The sequence below is a fragment of the Carassius gibelio genome, chromosome B10 (genome assembly GCF_023724105.1).
Source record: "Carassius gibelio isolate Cgi1373 ecotype wild population from Czech Republic chromosome B10, carGib1.2-hapl.c, whole genome shotgun sequence".
Taxonomy (NCBI): Eukaryota; Metazoa; Chordata; class Actinopteri; order Cypriniformes; family Cyprinidae; genus Carassius; species Carassius gibelio.
The window spans coordinates 15,265,210-15,282,622 of NC_068405.1; the positions used below are offsets into that span (position 1 = coordinate 15,265,210).

The 17,413-nt window shown below is 37.6% G+C and overlaps 1 protein-coding gene across 3 annotated transcripts in view; it reads right to left on the reverse strand.

Moving 5' to 3' along the window:
• LOC127966381 (autism susceptibility gene 2 protein homolog) overlaps positions 1-17,413 on the reverse strand; it is a 322,819-nt gene that overhangs the window by 238,069 nt on the left and 67,337 nt on the right. For all 3 annotated transcript variants that reach the window (XM_052567307.1, XM_052567309.1, XM_052567308.1), the window contains exon 3: positions 11,187-11,396. In XM_052567307.1, the coding sequence (XP_052423267.1) occupies positions 11,187-11,396 (210 nt within the window). The remainder of the gene's footprint in view (positions 1-11,186; positions 11,397-17,413) is intronic.

A 17,413-nucleotide genomic window follows, 5' to 3' on the forward strand; every position in this document is an offset into this window, starting at 1 on the left:
TGAAGGGCTTCTCTGCAGGAAGCTCTGTACTGAATACAGGCTGGAATTTGTTTCTCTGTGTGCTATGCGTAGTAGACATGAAATATCACCCCGTCTGTTCTTACCACAAAAGCTTAGTCCACTTCTCTCTCTCCACTACCTCATTCTTCCTTTTTCTTTCTGATTTTGCCCAGCATGCTTCTCCATGTCCTCTCTTTGCTCTCACGTTCCAATTGCCTCAAAGAAACCCTGCATGGTTACCTGATCAATAGTATCTTTACAGGTTCACCTGGTGCCAAATACCTCCTGGTTCTTTTACAGCAAAGAGTCTAGAGGATCCACCTGAGGGTGATACAACTTACTTTTTAAGTCCCCTTAGTTTCAGACATAGAGAGTTATACTTAAGTGAATTCAAGAGTATTTCCAAACTCTCTAGAAGACACGACTACAAAGCAACAAACCATAATTTCATAATATTGCTTTTTTTCAATGTTTTTTTATGGGGGGCTGAACAAATCGCTTGGTTGCCCTGCCCATTATAAAATTTCATTGAAACAAAAAGTCCCTTCTCAAAATAGTCAATTGGTCTTAAAATATCTAAATGTGGGTGGGTGGGGGGTGTTAGGTGTTCACATCGATTCAATAGAGAAACCATTTTGGATTCTCCAGAGAACATTTAAGTGAACAGTGCCTAAGAACATTAAAACATTTTTAAAGAAGTTTTTGTTGAATGGAAAGGTCCCATGGATATAACAAGTTCTTCATGTAACTATCAATGCCAATAAAGAACTTGTATTTTTTAAGAGTGTGGTTAGATAATGGTGTAACAGTCAAGTCCTAGCTTGCTTATCCAGGCTATGATAACACATGATAGATCAGTATTTATTGAATATACCCACTGGATTATGGGAATCGCATTACAAATATTGTGAGAGATTCCTCCACCTTGAAATCTAGAGATAATGTACTACTCCATAAAATCCCTCTGCAGGAAGAACATGTTATCAAATACACTCTGTGGTGGCCACTGAGAGTGACAAATTATTAACTGTGTCTTCTTCTATTGTCTAATATAAACACCCAGACAAAAATAATGACATCCATGTTTGTGTTCCTCAGAAGCCAGACTTTTGTCCAACAGCATGTTTTGTCCAACAACATGATCAATCTCAAGGCTGACGCTGTCCAAATGCATCTTAGCAACAAGTGAGCGTTAAAGGCAAACCTAGAGAATGAATCTAGAAAGGCAATGTTGCAACATCCTAAAGCAAATGACTTGAAACAAACAAATCATTCAAGTATTGTTTAGGAATGTGTAAAAAATTGGGGGAAAGGATACGCAATAATGCAAATAAATGGCCTGTTTGCCATAAAGCAATTACCAGATACCAGCTGTATCCAAGCATGTTAACAGAAAGTTGAGTGGAAGGGAAAAGTGTGGAAGAAAAAAATGCACAACCGAGAGAACTTAAGAGGATTGTCAAGCTAAATTAATTCAAGAATTTGAGAACTTCACAAGAAATGGACTGAGGCTGGGGTCAAGGTATACAGACATGTCAAGGAATTTGGTTACAGTTGTCGTCAGAGGCGTCTTACCTGGGTTAAGGAGAAGATGAACTGGACTGTTGCCCAGTGGTCCAAAGTCCTCTTTTTAGATGAGAGCAAGTTTTGTATTTCATTTGGAAATCAGGGTTCTAGAGTCTGGAGGAAGGGTGGAGAAGCTCATAGCACAAGCTGCTTGAAGTCCAGTGTTACGTTTCCTCAGTCTGTGATGATTTGGGATGGAATGTCAAATTTGGAGCACGTCATGCTTCCTTCTGCTGACCAGCTTTTTGAAGATGTTGATTTAATTTGCCCACACTGCCAAAAGCACCAAATGTTGGTTAAATGACCATGGTGTTGGTGTGCTTGAGTTGAACCCTATAGAGAATCTATGGGGTATTGTCAAGAGGAAAATGAGAAACAAGACCAAAAAAAGCAGATGAGCTGAAGGCCGCTGTCAAAGAAACCTGGGCTTCCATACCACCTCAGCAGAGCCACAAACTGATCACCTCCATGCCACGCTGAACTGAGGCAGTAATTAAAGCAAAAAGAGCCCCTATTGAGTGCATGTACAGTAAATGAACATACTTTCCAGAAGGCCAACAACTATTGGTCTTATTGAGCATTCTAATTTGTTGAGTTTTTTTTAAATGTGAGCCAAAATCATCACAATTAAAAGAAACAAAGACTTAAACTACTTCAGTCTGTATGCACTGATTCTATTTAATACAAAAGTTTCACAATTTGAGTTGAATTAATGGCATAAATGAACTTTTCCACGACATTCAAATTTATTGAGATGCACTTGTATACAAATTACTTAAATGTGATCACATTCTTTCTATTATTCTAGTCAGTTTTATACTTCAAATGCAATTCAACTATGAAAATAAAGGTTGCATCCAGGAATTGCAGTCAAATCAGTTTAATCTGGAAACTATACTCTGGAGAGGAGAGGGGAAATTTTGTTATCAGGGAGAATAAGTTGTGACTGAAGAGGACGGGTGGAACAGTCTTTAAAATTATTTGTAATTTTCATGACGGTGGTTATAACAGTAAAGGAAACTGTGACATGGTCTACTGCCTTCCAAAAATTTTTTTTTTTTAAAAATCCCAAAATGAGCTTAAAAAGCCATGACATATCCTGTCAGATTTGATGACATTATGATCATTTACATTATAGGTTAACTATTTCTACAGATTCTGTAGACAGAGCTTCAAATTGATCTGGGTTTCAAGAAGGGTGTTGAGTAATGCCTGGGTTTCCGTAAGAAGGCCACATGAATCTATAGAAATGTGATGTTGGCATCTAAAACACTGGGCTTCAATTCCAGTCCAGATGTACAACCGTTGATGCATGGAGAGCTAAATTCCATCTCTATGAGCTGATCAAGAACCTCACTCTGGAAACCTTGGCCAGACCAGTGGAAAAACAAACACAAGCTCCACAAGCTACCAGCTTCTCCAATGACTCATATCTCCACTGAAATTTCTAAGAATGCAAGCAATAAAAGAAAGTCTTATGCATATATAATGGAATGCTGGGGAAAATATTGGTTAGCAACTCATTGTAAAATATGAGAAGAATGAGAGAAATTAGTAAAAGAATGATTTGACGTGGTTATGGACATTATTTAACATTCTAGAAACCTACATCTACAAATGACATTTTAAGGCTTTGAAGATTGTGCTAAACCCCAGTTTAGCATCGTTCCAAACATCTCTTTTAACCCTGTTAGAGAAATGTTTCATACTTGTAATTTTGAAAATCAGCACTTCTTTTTGTATTGTTCTGAACTGTAGTACTAAACCATTAATCCTGGTTGAATTATGAGCAGAGTGAAACTTGAAGCAAAATAACCTAGGATTCTGTTTACAATGACCTAGGTTTACCTATTTCAAATCTTAGATGTATTCAGTCTTAGAGCTGAACAGAGTTGTACAATGAGTGGCTGGTAGTTAAAAAAAACTGCATTGTAATTGTGTATCACTACATAAATAATCAAAACTTTTTATTGAGACAGTTCTGATTCCACACTTGTTCTTATCTGGTAATTATTGTCGATGGTCTCAGTTTAGTAGCTCATTAAGTCAAGTGGAGGAAGTGAACTCAGACAAATTTCAATTGGCTGAAAATGGTTCAGTGTCCTGTAACTAAGCAAGATGGTTATTAAAGATCTTACATTGTTCTTCATGGGAAGAAAATGTTTGTGCATCTGTGTGCAAATACCTGAAGGGCGATTAGTTTTGAGGCAAGTTAAGTGGGTTGGTTGGCTTGACTGACATCCAATTTTAGTAATGCTGCCCTTTAAGTGCTGTACTGAGGTACAATTAATACTGGCTACACATGCAGTCTGACTGACAGCAACTGTCCACGTTATTACAATCCAAACAGGTAAACTGCTCGCTTAATTTCAGCAGATGGACTGCCCACCCTCAACTTGACGGACGGGCGGCAGTCGGGGCGTCTATTATCCTGTCTTTAGCCCAGTCACCACCGCAACAATGCTTAACAAGCTTGTCTGCGAGGTTAACGCTTCACCCAATCCTGTCAAGCCGAGACGTTGTAATACATGGCGAGTGGAAAAAGAGCTAATTCCATCCCTTCCAAACAGAGAGAGAGAGAGAGAGAGAGAGAGAGAGATGAGCAAGGGGAGAAATTAGAACCTCACTGTGATAGGGGGACATCATGGCCTAGTCTTGTCAAACAGCATTAAGACTCATGGGAAAAGGAAGCGCTGGGGGCTGACAGGAAGTAGCATTACCATTACATTAGCACCATTATTACTGCCTGTGTGTATGAGTAACTGTCACACAAAGACAACATTAGGGCAAATTTCTTTGCCAGAAATAAAGAAAACAAAGACAGGGGTTTAAGTGACTCATAAAAAGGCTTGCTTAAATTCAAAAGGGCCCAGGACAAAATATTTAGATGTCAGGTGACAATGAAAACTGGAGTAATGGATGCTAATAATTTTGCATTGCAAGCACAGAAATAAAAATACATTTAAAAAAAGAAAACAGTTACTTTAAAATGTAATAATACTTCACAGTATTAGTTTACTACCATGGTGTGTGCACAAGATATGGTATATATATATATATATATATATATATATATATATATATATATATATATATATATATATATATATATAGTGGGTTTTTTCAGACCCCAGTGTGAACAAAGTGCTTTACAATACTACTGCTTTTGTGCATTCGGTTTTGGAGTTGAGTCAAGACTGAAGCTAGCATTTATCAGGTGTGTGTCTGTGTGTGTATCTGAGTCACACTGCAAGTGTTTGTGCCTGGGTGTCTGTGTGTTCTTTGATGGAGGCATAAGTGAAGCCGCTCTAAACCTGAGAGCACAAGAAAGAGAAAAACAGGAAAAAGAGAGAGAGTTTCCATGTGTGCCTTGGAGATGCTTGTGGGTTAGAGTGGCTCTATAACTGACATGAACAATCAGGCATATAAACACGGTCCAAAATTAACACCCACCAAGTAAAAACTGGCTTTGGTGAATAAATAAAATCAGTCATAGCCAGCTGGCTGGCCACTTTATTAGGAACCACAACATAATAAATAATTGATTTTATTTAATTGAAATAACGAAAATCTGTCTCTCTCTGAAGCAATTGGTATTAAGTGGCCACACAGACTGTATATGGAATAAACAAATATAATTTAATGTATCATAGTTTCATGTCCAATAACAAATATTTTTAACCGATTGCAGACGTTGACACTGAGCAAGCCGCTGACCACTCACACATACGCCTTGAGGGACGCATGTAAATAAGAGGGCGTACTGATCAGGACAATACCGGCCCTGTGTCCTCTTCGGCAGTGACACAGTGTGTACATTTCTCACACAAACAACTGAACACAGCTCCCATCGGCAAGGCCAGAGAATGTGTGTTTGTGTCTGGCCAGATGGGCCTCTCAGCATGCCACTGCTGTCACACACACACACACACACACGCACACATATCCTGACAAAAACAACTCTTCACATTCACACACAAATACTAACTAATAAACACAGTCTTACACACACACACACAACCTCCCAGGCAGATGACATCCATGCTAACCTCGTCTGAGCATGGCCCTGTGATTAGTGCATGAACTCAGACACCCACATGAGTTCTCAACGGGAGGGTCACATGGCTTTATTTTTCTTCTGAGCTTTTGTCAATATTCAATATATGTCTTGTATGTCAAAAAAAAAAAAAAACTTAAATGCCTATAATAGAATTTACCAACATACACTACCATTCAAAAGTTTTAAAAGTCTCTCCTACTTTTTTATTTTATCAAAACTACAGTAATTTGATGAATTATATATAAATAATATATTTACAAAAAAATGTATGTAATTCATTTCTGTTTTGATTTTTCAGAAATCATTCTAAAATGCTGATCTGGTGCTTTAACATGTCTTACTTGAGTCTTAAAAATGTTATCAATATCTTTATGGAAAATGGTTTTCCCAGGATTCTTTGACAAACCATAACTTTTATAACACACTTTACTGTCACTTCTGATCAATTTCCTGCATCCTTGAAACTACTTTTGCCATAACTTTTGAACAGTAGCACGTCTTACAAAATAAATAAACTGTGAAAAGGCCAGGGAACACATCACACATTTTTTTTATGGGTCACTGAATCACAACGTTTCAGACTGATTAATTGAAACACAGTCTGAACTAACACCAAAGGCTTCTGAATGCTATTAAAGGCTGTTCACACTGCTATTGAAGTTTAAATCAGAGACACTATTAAAACAGAAAAGGGTTGGCACAACAAATCCAATGACACACTCTTTAAGAAAGTGTTGTCAAATACTTTATGCTCAAATAAAAAGTGCATTAAAATCATTGTAACATACTGGCTCTATACTATAGTGCTCATGTGAGTACAGTACACAAGACACTTTCCAGTCCTCTGTCTGCTATTCACATCAACATGCTAAAACTGATATTCCCAGAATTTATCAGGACAGTAAATAGCAACACTAGCATACTGTAACTTGATTATCAAATCAAGATTCAAATTAGAGGCAGCCACTTTAAATCCGCAACACGCTGATATGAACCATACACCGCTTTCACAACGGTAGCGACAGCTCACGTAATTAATATTTCTAAACATGTCACATTCCTGCAGCCTCTAATTACCACTGGGCTATGAGAGATGCTCGTTCATATATCTCTGTCATACATGCCTATAAGAACTTGACTAAGAGGTGGATGTGGAGACTACCGCTGAGTGTTTCCTTTTCCCTGACTGCAGGGTGTTTTCAGGAGGAGGTAATATGTCAGGCGTCGAGTCTGCTGCTGGCTTTCTGTTTATATACGACTGCTGTTTGTGAATCTGGGATTTAGTTCAAACAGAGGAAAGTGCCTAGATAGCCTATGTGTCTACACTGCTACCTCAACATGCCCCTGTCCATCACATTTAAAGCATTCTAAATGTATGAATATAAATAAATAAAAATTACAATTACACATATAACATTATTTATTCCTGTGATGGCAGAGCTGAATTGTCAGCATCATTCCTCCAGTCTTCTGTGTCACGTGATCCTTCAGAAATCATTCTAATATGCTGATTTGCCATTCAAGAAACATGTCTTATCATTATCAGTGTTGTTTTGTATTATCACATACAATATCACGTCATTTCATATCATGTATTTTTGTGGAAATATGGATTTCTTCAGGATCCTTTGATGGATATAAAGTTTAAAAAAACTTTAACTGAAATTTTTTGTAACGGTATGTCTTTCTGTCACATTTGATCAGTTTAAAGTGTCTTTTTAACAAAAAAAATTTCTTAAAAAATCAAACAGATCTATTTTCATGCACATTTTGATGCATAAACTGCCTATATACATACATATAGTATATTGTGACGAGTCAGCTGCCTCCTCCCTGATTGTCACCGGCACCCCGTCCTAAATCGCCGCCCTTCACCAGGCTCCCGACTGGAGTGGGTGTGTGAGAGGAGGGGCGCTGGACGAGTCAGGGCTGGCGGCGTGTGATGGGGCACACCTGATGTGAATGGAGCCTCATCCCCGCCGCTGTTTAAAAGCCCAACGCGCCTCTCCTCAGGAGACCGGTCTCTTCCCCGTGCATGCACACTGGTGTCCTCGTGGGTCCAGGAAGGGTGCGTTGAGGGACTCCCGCGCCACCAAGACGTGAGCTGCCGGACCCGCGATCCGGATGGGAACCGCACCCGTATACACGGCCGACGGGCCAGGATGCCGGGCCGTCCATCCCCTACCAGCGCCGCGGCCAACGAGAGAGACGCGGCCGCTAGGAGAAGCCGCCGCCCCTCGCGCCCCGGACCAAGGAGGGGAGCGCGTGCGGCCGCCGGACTCCGCCCCTTGCCTGGACCCTTCCTTGATGAACACTGCCCGACCTACACAAATCCCGCAGCACGACGAGGACACCAGATTCCCTGTTATTTTGGACACTTTCCCCCTTTTGGCCACTTTTATTCCCTTTGTTTTATGATTTCTGTTAATAAAAGCCTCTCCGAGGCCTGACGCCACGCCCACTGTGTCTGTCTTGTGCTCCTCCCGTGACAATATGCTTATAAACTATTTTAATTTTCTATACTTAAAAATAGGTAAATAAGTTAACACTTTTATAAATATTTACAGTATACAGCCTATAAGTCAACTTTAACTCCAGCATATTTTCCTGTCTATTCCCCAAGACACTGGGACAGACTCAAGCATCCCCACAACCCTACAGTACATAGGACAAGCGGTTTGGAAAATGAATGGATGGATAATCATGTTTTCCTGGCCGTATGTGATACGAGTGCTCCTCCGGTTCCTATGAGCCTTCCCGAGAGTCGCCTGCCAGATTCCCCCGTTTTTCTAAACCAGTGCTCTTCACACAGGCACTGTAGTGGACAGCTGTTCGGGGCTCAGGAGAGGGCAGCCAAGGGTTCTGAAGCCAAGACTGTGAACAATATTTTGTGTGACAGCGATATAAAGGTGAGTCAGAGCTGTCAACTGAGTCAACTCAGCAGGAAACATTGAGACCCATCTGTTGGAACCCACGTAAAGGCACACACACACAGACACACACACAACTGTGAACAGATCCTCTCATTCACACAATCACATACACACAGGCAGAAAATGCAAGATGGGCTCCTCTGGCCTAGGGAAAAAATAAAAACCCTGAGGGAAATTAGATTTTAAACTAGAAACTACAATAATATAAACAGTTCACATAGTTTTTAATTTGACTGTATTTTTGATTAAATAAATGTGGCCTTGGTGAGCATAAGAGACTTGTTTCAAAAACATAAAGTTCAAATTGAACATACATAAGCAATGCCCATGCCCTAGATGTCAAACTCACACCTGTGCAGCACAAAATACACACACAGCTGGGCAGAAACGAAGGGAGAAAGTGGATGAAACAATGAAGAAAGGGAATTTAATTCCCCAATATCCAGCATAACTCAAGTTTATGGCCATTGCCTTGGTGTTTGATAAAAGCTTAAAGTGTCCCAGCCATCACTTCCCTCTGACTGCTCAACGAGAGATGGATTTGTCTGCCCTTAATTCAGCCATGGGCAGAATACACATGATGAACGAGAGAGCTGTGCAATCTCTCTCTCTCTTTCTTTCTAACAAGGACAAATCGTACCTGTACCCTTCCTGTCTCCAGCTTCCATCTATGGTAAAAGTGTGTGTGTGCATGCCATTGAGCATGCATTTAAAGGAATATTTCACCTCCCAAAAAGAAATTCTGTGAATATTTACTTACCCTAATGTGGTTCCAAACCTGTATCACTGAGAATTCTAAAGAATGTACAATCCATATCCAATTACAATGAATTGGGAAGCTTTGAAAAGCCACGCTGCAGCATTGCATGAGGAACAGACTACAATTTAGGTCGTCATCTTCAAAAATCTTGACATCAGACCAAGCTCTCCTTGTGCACTCATGAGAGTGAAAGAATCATTCGGAGTCCCCGGATCAACAAAGTTACTGTATGGCTTAACAAGTTTTAAAATCAAGTGTATGGGCCACTTTTGTGAAACATTTATTGTGTTTTCTGTGCTTAAAGTTCACCCCCAAAAAATAAAACATACTCACATTTAAGTCATAAACGATGTAGATTTATCTTCACTTGAAAAGATTTGAGGAAATTTAGCATTGAATTACTTACTCAACCATGGATCCTCTACAGTGAATGGGTGCCATCAGAATGAGAGTCCAAACTGCTCATAAGAACAAACAAGCCACAAGAATCTAGTCCATCAATTAATGCCTTGCAAAAAAAATAATTTGTGTTTTTGTAAAAACCAATCACTTCTGACCAAAATAATCAATAATAAATAAAAATAATAAACTACATTGGAAAACCTTTATCCCCTGTTGCTTCTCACATCAAAATCTAAAGATATATTTGTTTAGAACTGATGTGGACTATTTGCAGATTTCTCTCCTGATTCAGACGAGATAACTTTTCCACTGAAGAAAGCAATATAATGTACTGTATAGTGGACCTATATTTTAGCCAGAACTAACAGGCCTAGTCTGAATGTCATGAATCTTATTACAAAAACAAATTTTCACTTCATAAAACGTTAATCTATGGATTGGAGTCGTGTGGATTATTGTGCTGGCATGACATTCTTAAAAAAAAAAAAAGTAAGTTCCACAAAAAAAAAAAGAGGGAAAACCATAGAGGTTTTGGAATCACATTAAGATTAAATAATGACAGAATTTTCACTTTTTGGGTAAACTGTTTCTTTAAGTGCACATGGGTATGTGTTTAATGTATTGTGTGGCCATCTGATTGCTTGCTCTGTAGTAGCAATTCCTCTGTGTAAATGTGCTATAAATACTCATTAGTGAAAACAAGAGGATGTCACGAATGCACACAAACACAGAGAGCAAGAGTGCAACACCTCACACAGCAACAATAACAAGAGTGACTAATTTAATTAGCACAATAAAACAAGTCCAAAAAAAGCTGGAGCCCGTCCTCTTCTCGTTCATCCTTAATGACAGAATTAATCAGCAGTGTCTTTACACATCTAATCTTAGAGGACACAATCTCTATCTCACTTCCCACTTCAGCACTTTTTGTAAATCAGTCCACACTTCTGTCATTGTGTAATGTCAGCAAGACCCAACAAACCCCCAGCCTGCCTGTAAAACCTGGTGTCATATTAATGAACTCCTCTGATTAGATCAGTAATAAGTCTTCGGCTGCTTCAGAGACGGCTAATGATCAGCGGCAATTACTCGATTCAAATGAGCTCCGCCTTAATGGAGTCAGATTGTGGCACCTCTTCTGTTGTTCAGTCATTGTCAGCAAAGACGGACTGGCATTATACGTGGCTTTGTGAAATTAACATGACTCATAACAATCTCAGTACAAAATCTAATCATAGTTTAATTTAGTAAAGAAATTCATAAAAACACTGACACAGAAGCGCATCATTGAAATAAACTGTAATTAGATGCAAGTGGAGGTTGAAGCATTAAGATTACTAACAGAAAATAAAAAATTCTCAACCATGTGCTAAAGCATTGTGGAAAATCTTTAGGAAACCGATCACCCAAATACAAGGCCCCCATTGTTACGTTTTCCTTTTTGAAAAGAGCAAGTTGGACTCACAGGTCGGTGTTTCTTCTGCAGGTGTTTCTTCTTCTTCTTGCTGTGCGTATGGGCCAGGCGAGGGTTGTTCTCCTGATCAGAGTGGTGGTGCTGGTGGTTGTTGTGGTTGAGGTCCAAGCTCAGCCCGTTCGGCATGCGGCCGGGCTTCTTCTTGCGCAGCGGTCCTGTCTGGTTCTGTCTCCGCTCGTGAGGCTTCAGGGTCATGTCCTTCTGTCAAAAACAAACCAACAAAATATCAGATATGAGCATATAACACTACTTTTGGATGAAACATTTTGACACAATCATGCCATCAAACTGGATTTTCTTATTTTCATAATAAATCTTATGGTGTGAAATTCATTAATGTATGTGTAAAAAAAAAAAACAATAAACAATTATAATATTATATAAAATGTAAGAACTTTTAAGCCTAAAATGGCTTTTCTGACTACTGACTTGACTAAGGCTCAGTGGGTGAAGACAAAAAGTCTTCACCCACATAATAAAGTGTCTTAGAATAAGAAACATTTCTCAAGATTCAATTAAATTCCAATAAATAAAATCAAGACTCCCACTATACACCACTATTCAATAGTTTGGGCTTGGTAAAATAAAAAAATAAGAAGAAAAATAAAAGCAAGGACAGATTCAATTGATCAAAAGTGGCAGTAAAAATAGTTATAATAATTAATATTAAACATTTCAATTTCAAATAAACACTGTTCTGAACTTTCTATAAATCAAATAATTAAAAATGCATCTTGGTTATTATTGATAATAATGTTTCTTAAGCAGCAAGTCAGTATATTAGAGTGATTTCTGAAGAATCATATGACAGTGAAAACTGGAGTAATGCTGCTGAAAATTCAATTTTGTCATCACACAATAATAAATTACATTTTAAAATACATTAAAATAAAAACAAGTTATTTTAAATTGTGATAAAATATTACAAAATGTAAATTTTACTGTATTTTTAATCAAAGAAATGCAGCTTTGTTGAGCAAAAGAGATTACTTTATAAACATATTACCAAACCCACATTTTAGAAAGGGAAAGATAGTTTCCAAAAAGACACCCAAAAATTTAAATTCTGTCATTTTTATTTTCTTTTTGCATAAAATTAAGGTTGAACTACTGATGTCACATGGATTTTTTTAACAATGTTCTAACTACTGTGCCTTTCTAGGCCTTGAATGTGTCAGTTGCAATTCTGTCTATTTAAAAAACATTTTACTTTGTGTTTAGAAGATAAACAAATGTCTTACAGGTTTGGAAAGACATGAGGATGAGTAATTAATGACTAATAATTTAATGAATAATCATTTTTGGTTGAACGATCCCTTTAAAAATAGTGTACTTAAATTTTTACTCAAAAAACGTAAAATAAAGGGAATGAGGGTTATGTAAACCACTATGTTATTTTATGCCGTTAAGGGCCATTTATAAACAGCGTGAACACCATTCTTGCTACTGTATATACTGAATGTATTGTTTGTACTAAAACAACTTACACAACTTAAGCAGTGCACACTTCAGTAGGCGTATACTTGTCTACCTACAGCAAACATTGTTCTGCCAAGCTGCTAAAGAAAATAATCTTTACCCCACAGAAAAACAAACATTTTGACAAAAGGAGTCTGAAATACAGTAGAGGAAGCAGAGGAGCAGCGCTCCAGAACTTTCTCATCCACAGAGGACTTTAGACAGGAAGATCAATATTCAATGTGACAAAGCTCATCTCTGCAGGGGAGCTGTGTATCTTCACATATCTCTGCTTACAGAAGCGATCAATTACATTATTATACTCCAGCTACGGAGAGATAGATACTTCTTGTGCCAAAACAGTACACTAAGGGAAAGGAAAGTGAGACATTCGATACAGTTCAGAGTTGGAACGCCTACTAGAAACAGCGCAGTGACTTAGCAATCCTCAGAGATTCAGAATATTTACTGCATGATGAAAATAAAAGAATATATTTAAAAAAAAAGAACATTAAAATGTATCATGGCTTCCATAGAGCTATTAAAGCACAGCTATCTACAACATGAATAATAATAATAGATGTTTCTTCAGCACCGAATCAGCATATTAGAATGATTTCTAAAAAATCATGTGACACTGAAGACATCACAGCAATAAATTACATGTAAAATATAATCAAAATCATTTTTTTTTAAATAAAATTTCCCAGTAATAATGTCTTTACTGTTTTTTAATCATATAAATACAGCCTTGGTAAGGATAAGAGACTTGTTTCAAACACATTGTCTTACTCATTCCAAACGTTTGAAAATTAATGTGTGTGTATTTTCCTATTAAAAATGGGGAATGCTGGGAACATTTTTGAGTGGTGAAGCAGATGAATCCTTGAATCTGAGTTTTGTATTGATTCACTGAAGCTGACAGTTTGAAGTGAATCACAAAAACAATGGGTTTTTTGTTTAGTTTTTTAGCTACTGTAGTTTAAAACATCTCTGCTTTAATGTTTTCATATGCAACTTACAGCATGAGGCATCACAAAACTATTCTTATGAAACACTCTTAATAATAAAATTAAGTACCTTACAACCTTTGTCAAAAAACAAAAGACCAGTTACAAAATGATGGGCAGCAAATAGCTGTTTTTAATGTACAAGTAATGATCATACGTCTCTCCACAGGGCCAAAGTTTTCATATCTAACTTCAGAGAGGCAGAAGACTGTCCTTTTTATCTTGTTTTCAAGAGCTCACCCATTTTTCTAAAATGACAGCTCCTTTTCCGCTCCTCATTTTAAGCGTGTGTGTGTGTGTGTGTGTGTGTGTGTGTGTGTAAAATAATGTCGGTGTGCAATAAAAATGAGTAATGGCTCACATGAATGTTTATTCTCTGATTCATACAGTAATTTTAAAAGCCTTCAGTTTCATCAGAAGACGTGTAAACGAGAAAACGCTTATATACACATCTGTGTGTTTATATTGCATCAACTCAAGCCTCCAGGTGATTAAATTCATCATTTCTCAAACGTAAAGCAAAGTGTTTTGCTGTTTCTAATGCAAACCTTCTACTGTGCAAGTGTGTGTGTGTGTGTTTGAGAGGAGATACACCATCAGCCCTCATCCGCCTGCGGGACTGATCCATCATGTTAAACTTATGTACCAAATCAGATTACATGCTTCAGAGACATTACATGTTTAATAGGCTTGTTCGTGTACTTGAAGTCAGAAACATGAAAAGAACTCTCGGCTGAGCAGACGGAGCATGTCAGGACTGCAAGATACGACAGGCTGATAACCAGCCATCAACTCTTCAGCTCTGATAGAGCACTCTGGGTATTTGTGCTGAGGGACAACCTCTATTCATGCCATATCTCTCTATTCAGTGATCAGAATCATTCAGACTCACAAAATCAAGCCGTAGTTGATTCATTTCAGCTCGTCTTAAATGATATTCAGATGAGAAAGAGGATGTGTTACTTCAATGAGATATTACACATAATGAGATATTTAAAAATAGTATACAGTTGACAATATATTCAGAACAGTAATACCTATTAAAAGGAATAATTCATCCGAGAATTAAAAATTGCTCGAAATGTACTTACCTTTAGGCCATCTAAGATATAGATGAGTTTCTTTCTTCATTGGAACAGATATGAAGAAATGTCACATTATTTCACTTACTGGATGCTCTGCAGTGAATGGGTGCCGTCAGTATGAGTCCAAACAGCTGATAAAAGTATCACAATAATTCACAAGTAACCCACACGACTCCAGTATATCAGTAAGAGTCTTGTGACTTTTTATCAGCTGTTTGGACTCATTCTGACGGTTCCCATTCACTGCAGAGGATCCATTGGTTAACAAGTGACCCCATGCTAAATTTCTCCAATTCTCATCCCAGAAACAAAGAAACTAATCTACATTTTGGATGGTCTGAAATTGTGTAAAATATCTCAATTAAATTTAACTTAATTTCTGGGTGAAGTATCTAATATAATTATTTGGTTGTCCTCTAACTTCAAAATGCATCCAAGTTCGATCAAAAAGGACATAAGAGCATACAATAGGCACTGATGTATGAAGGGAGACTTTAGAGGATGGAGGATGAATATGGGGCGGTCTGGAAACTGTCTGAAATGACAGAAAAGCACATGAGATTATAAAGGATATGGAAAGTGAGCCTGTCAAGTATACCGAGCTTGAACTTGAACGGCTTTTCCACAGCAATCACGTCCATGATCACTAGCACTCGAGTATGTGCTGAAACACAGCCAAGGTGGATCTGGGTCACATAATCCAACGGATGCGCCTAATTCGATGAGCTTTTCTTCAGCAGGAACTACAATGATCTTTCGACAACATGGCAAACTTCATTAATCCATCTGTAAGCACATCTGGCCCTAATGCGCATCTTTCAGTGTGAATTAAGTGTAACAACATGTGATGCTGGCAGAGGAAACATTAGAAGTTCACTCTGGGAAAACATCTGATGATAAATCCGGTTTGCTCATCTATACTTGTCTAGTCTATCCTTGGAAAAAACATCAAAACCTACTTTTTTGGTAAAGAGCTCGGTTTTCTTTATTCTAAGAGAAAACAGTTGTTTTTCTTTCTTCACATTCTGTTTAAGACTCTCATATCTGTCTTCCTTTGCCTGTAGCATTCTTATCGTATAGCACATATTGATAGGACAAAATGTTTATCACTCTAACATGCATAATAAGTGCAAAAACTTCAAATAAAGAAAAAAAACTGCTTTCAAATTCCACTACGTTAAGACAAAGAGTGGCTTCCATTTCTGAGAAAACCTGTTTTCATCTTTTGTTTTATTAGTATATTTTTGTTGCCATTTCCCAAGAGATTTAGCGAGGTAATCTTTGGATACAAGAACAGTCCTACATCTAGCGACAAATACACAGAACACACAAGCTCCCTAGAGTTCACTTTGCTGCCTTGCTTTCTAGAAGTTCTTCTTTTGCTGTGGGGACTTAAAAACACCTCCGTATTCTCTCGCACACACCACCACTCAAAGGCAGCAGCTTTCAAGTGCAAAGTAGGTTTTTACAGTCTACACAGATTTAATCTTTCATCTCCTTCACCATGAAAATATATGATGTCTGAACAGAAAGAAAGACACATTCAGACAACATGCAGATAGACGGACAAATGCACAGACATGCCCCCTCAGATTTATCAGCAAAGCAGATTCTGAATCCAACTATTTTGAATGCAATGGACTAAATCAAAACGAGTTAAAAAATAATGAAATTTTAAACAGTCTAAAATAAAAGGTTTTTAATGTAAATGTTATAGATGCTGAAGGTTCTGCTGAAAATATTACCCAATTATGAGATAAAAACACAGTATTAAGACAGTATTCCTGTAAAAAATGCAAAAAATGGTTGAGATTGTCCATATTTGACCCATCCATGGGTTGCGTGATTGTAGAAATAACATTATTTAACTCAGTAGTTAAAGGGATAGTTCACCACAAAAAATGTAATTCTGTCATTAATAAATCCCCCTCACGTCGTTCCAAACCCGTAAGATCTTTGTTCATCTTCGGGACACAATTTAAGACATTTCTGATGAAATCCTAAAGCTTTCTGAGCCTTCATAGAAAGCAATGCAACTCAAATATTTAAGGTCCAGAAAGGTAGTAAGGGCATTGTTAAAATAGTCCATGTGTCATCATCAGTAGTTCAACCTTAATTTTATAAAGCTATTAGAACTAATATTAATATAACTTTTTATGCGCAAAGAAAACTAAAATAATGACTTTATACGTCATGGTATTCTAGTGAACACATTGAAAACTGCAACGGAAAAGAAGACAATGTTGAATGAAGTCATTATTTTTGTTCTTTCTGTGCCAAAAGTATTCTCGTAGCTTCAAAAATTAATGTTGAACTACTGATGTCACATGGACTGTATTAACGATGTTTTTAATATAGGGTTGTAGCGACAGACTGTGGCTGATACCTTTAACGATAGCAAGACTATTATTATTATTTTATTCAACAGGCTATGAATACTATCTAATAAATATTAGGGCTTATATTTTGCATTATATTTTTTTTCCATATTTTAACAGTGTTGCGAGTTATAACCAATCACACACGATTATGCTGAGCTAGTGAATGCAATGGCCAATCAGAGGCGTTCTGATGAGTCATCGCTGTTCCGTTGTTCAGTGTGCGCTGACTGAATTCTGACTCACAAATTTTCTCATCATAAACAACAAAGTGCATGTGTACAGTA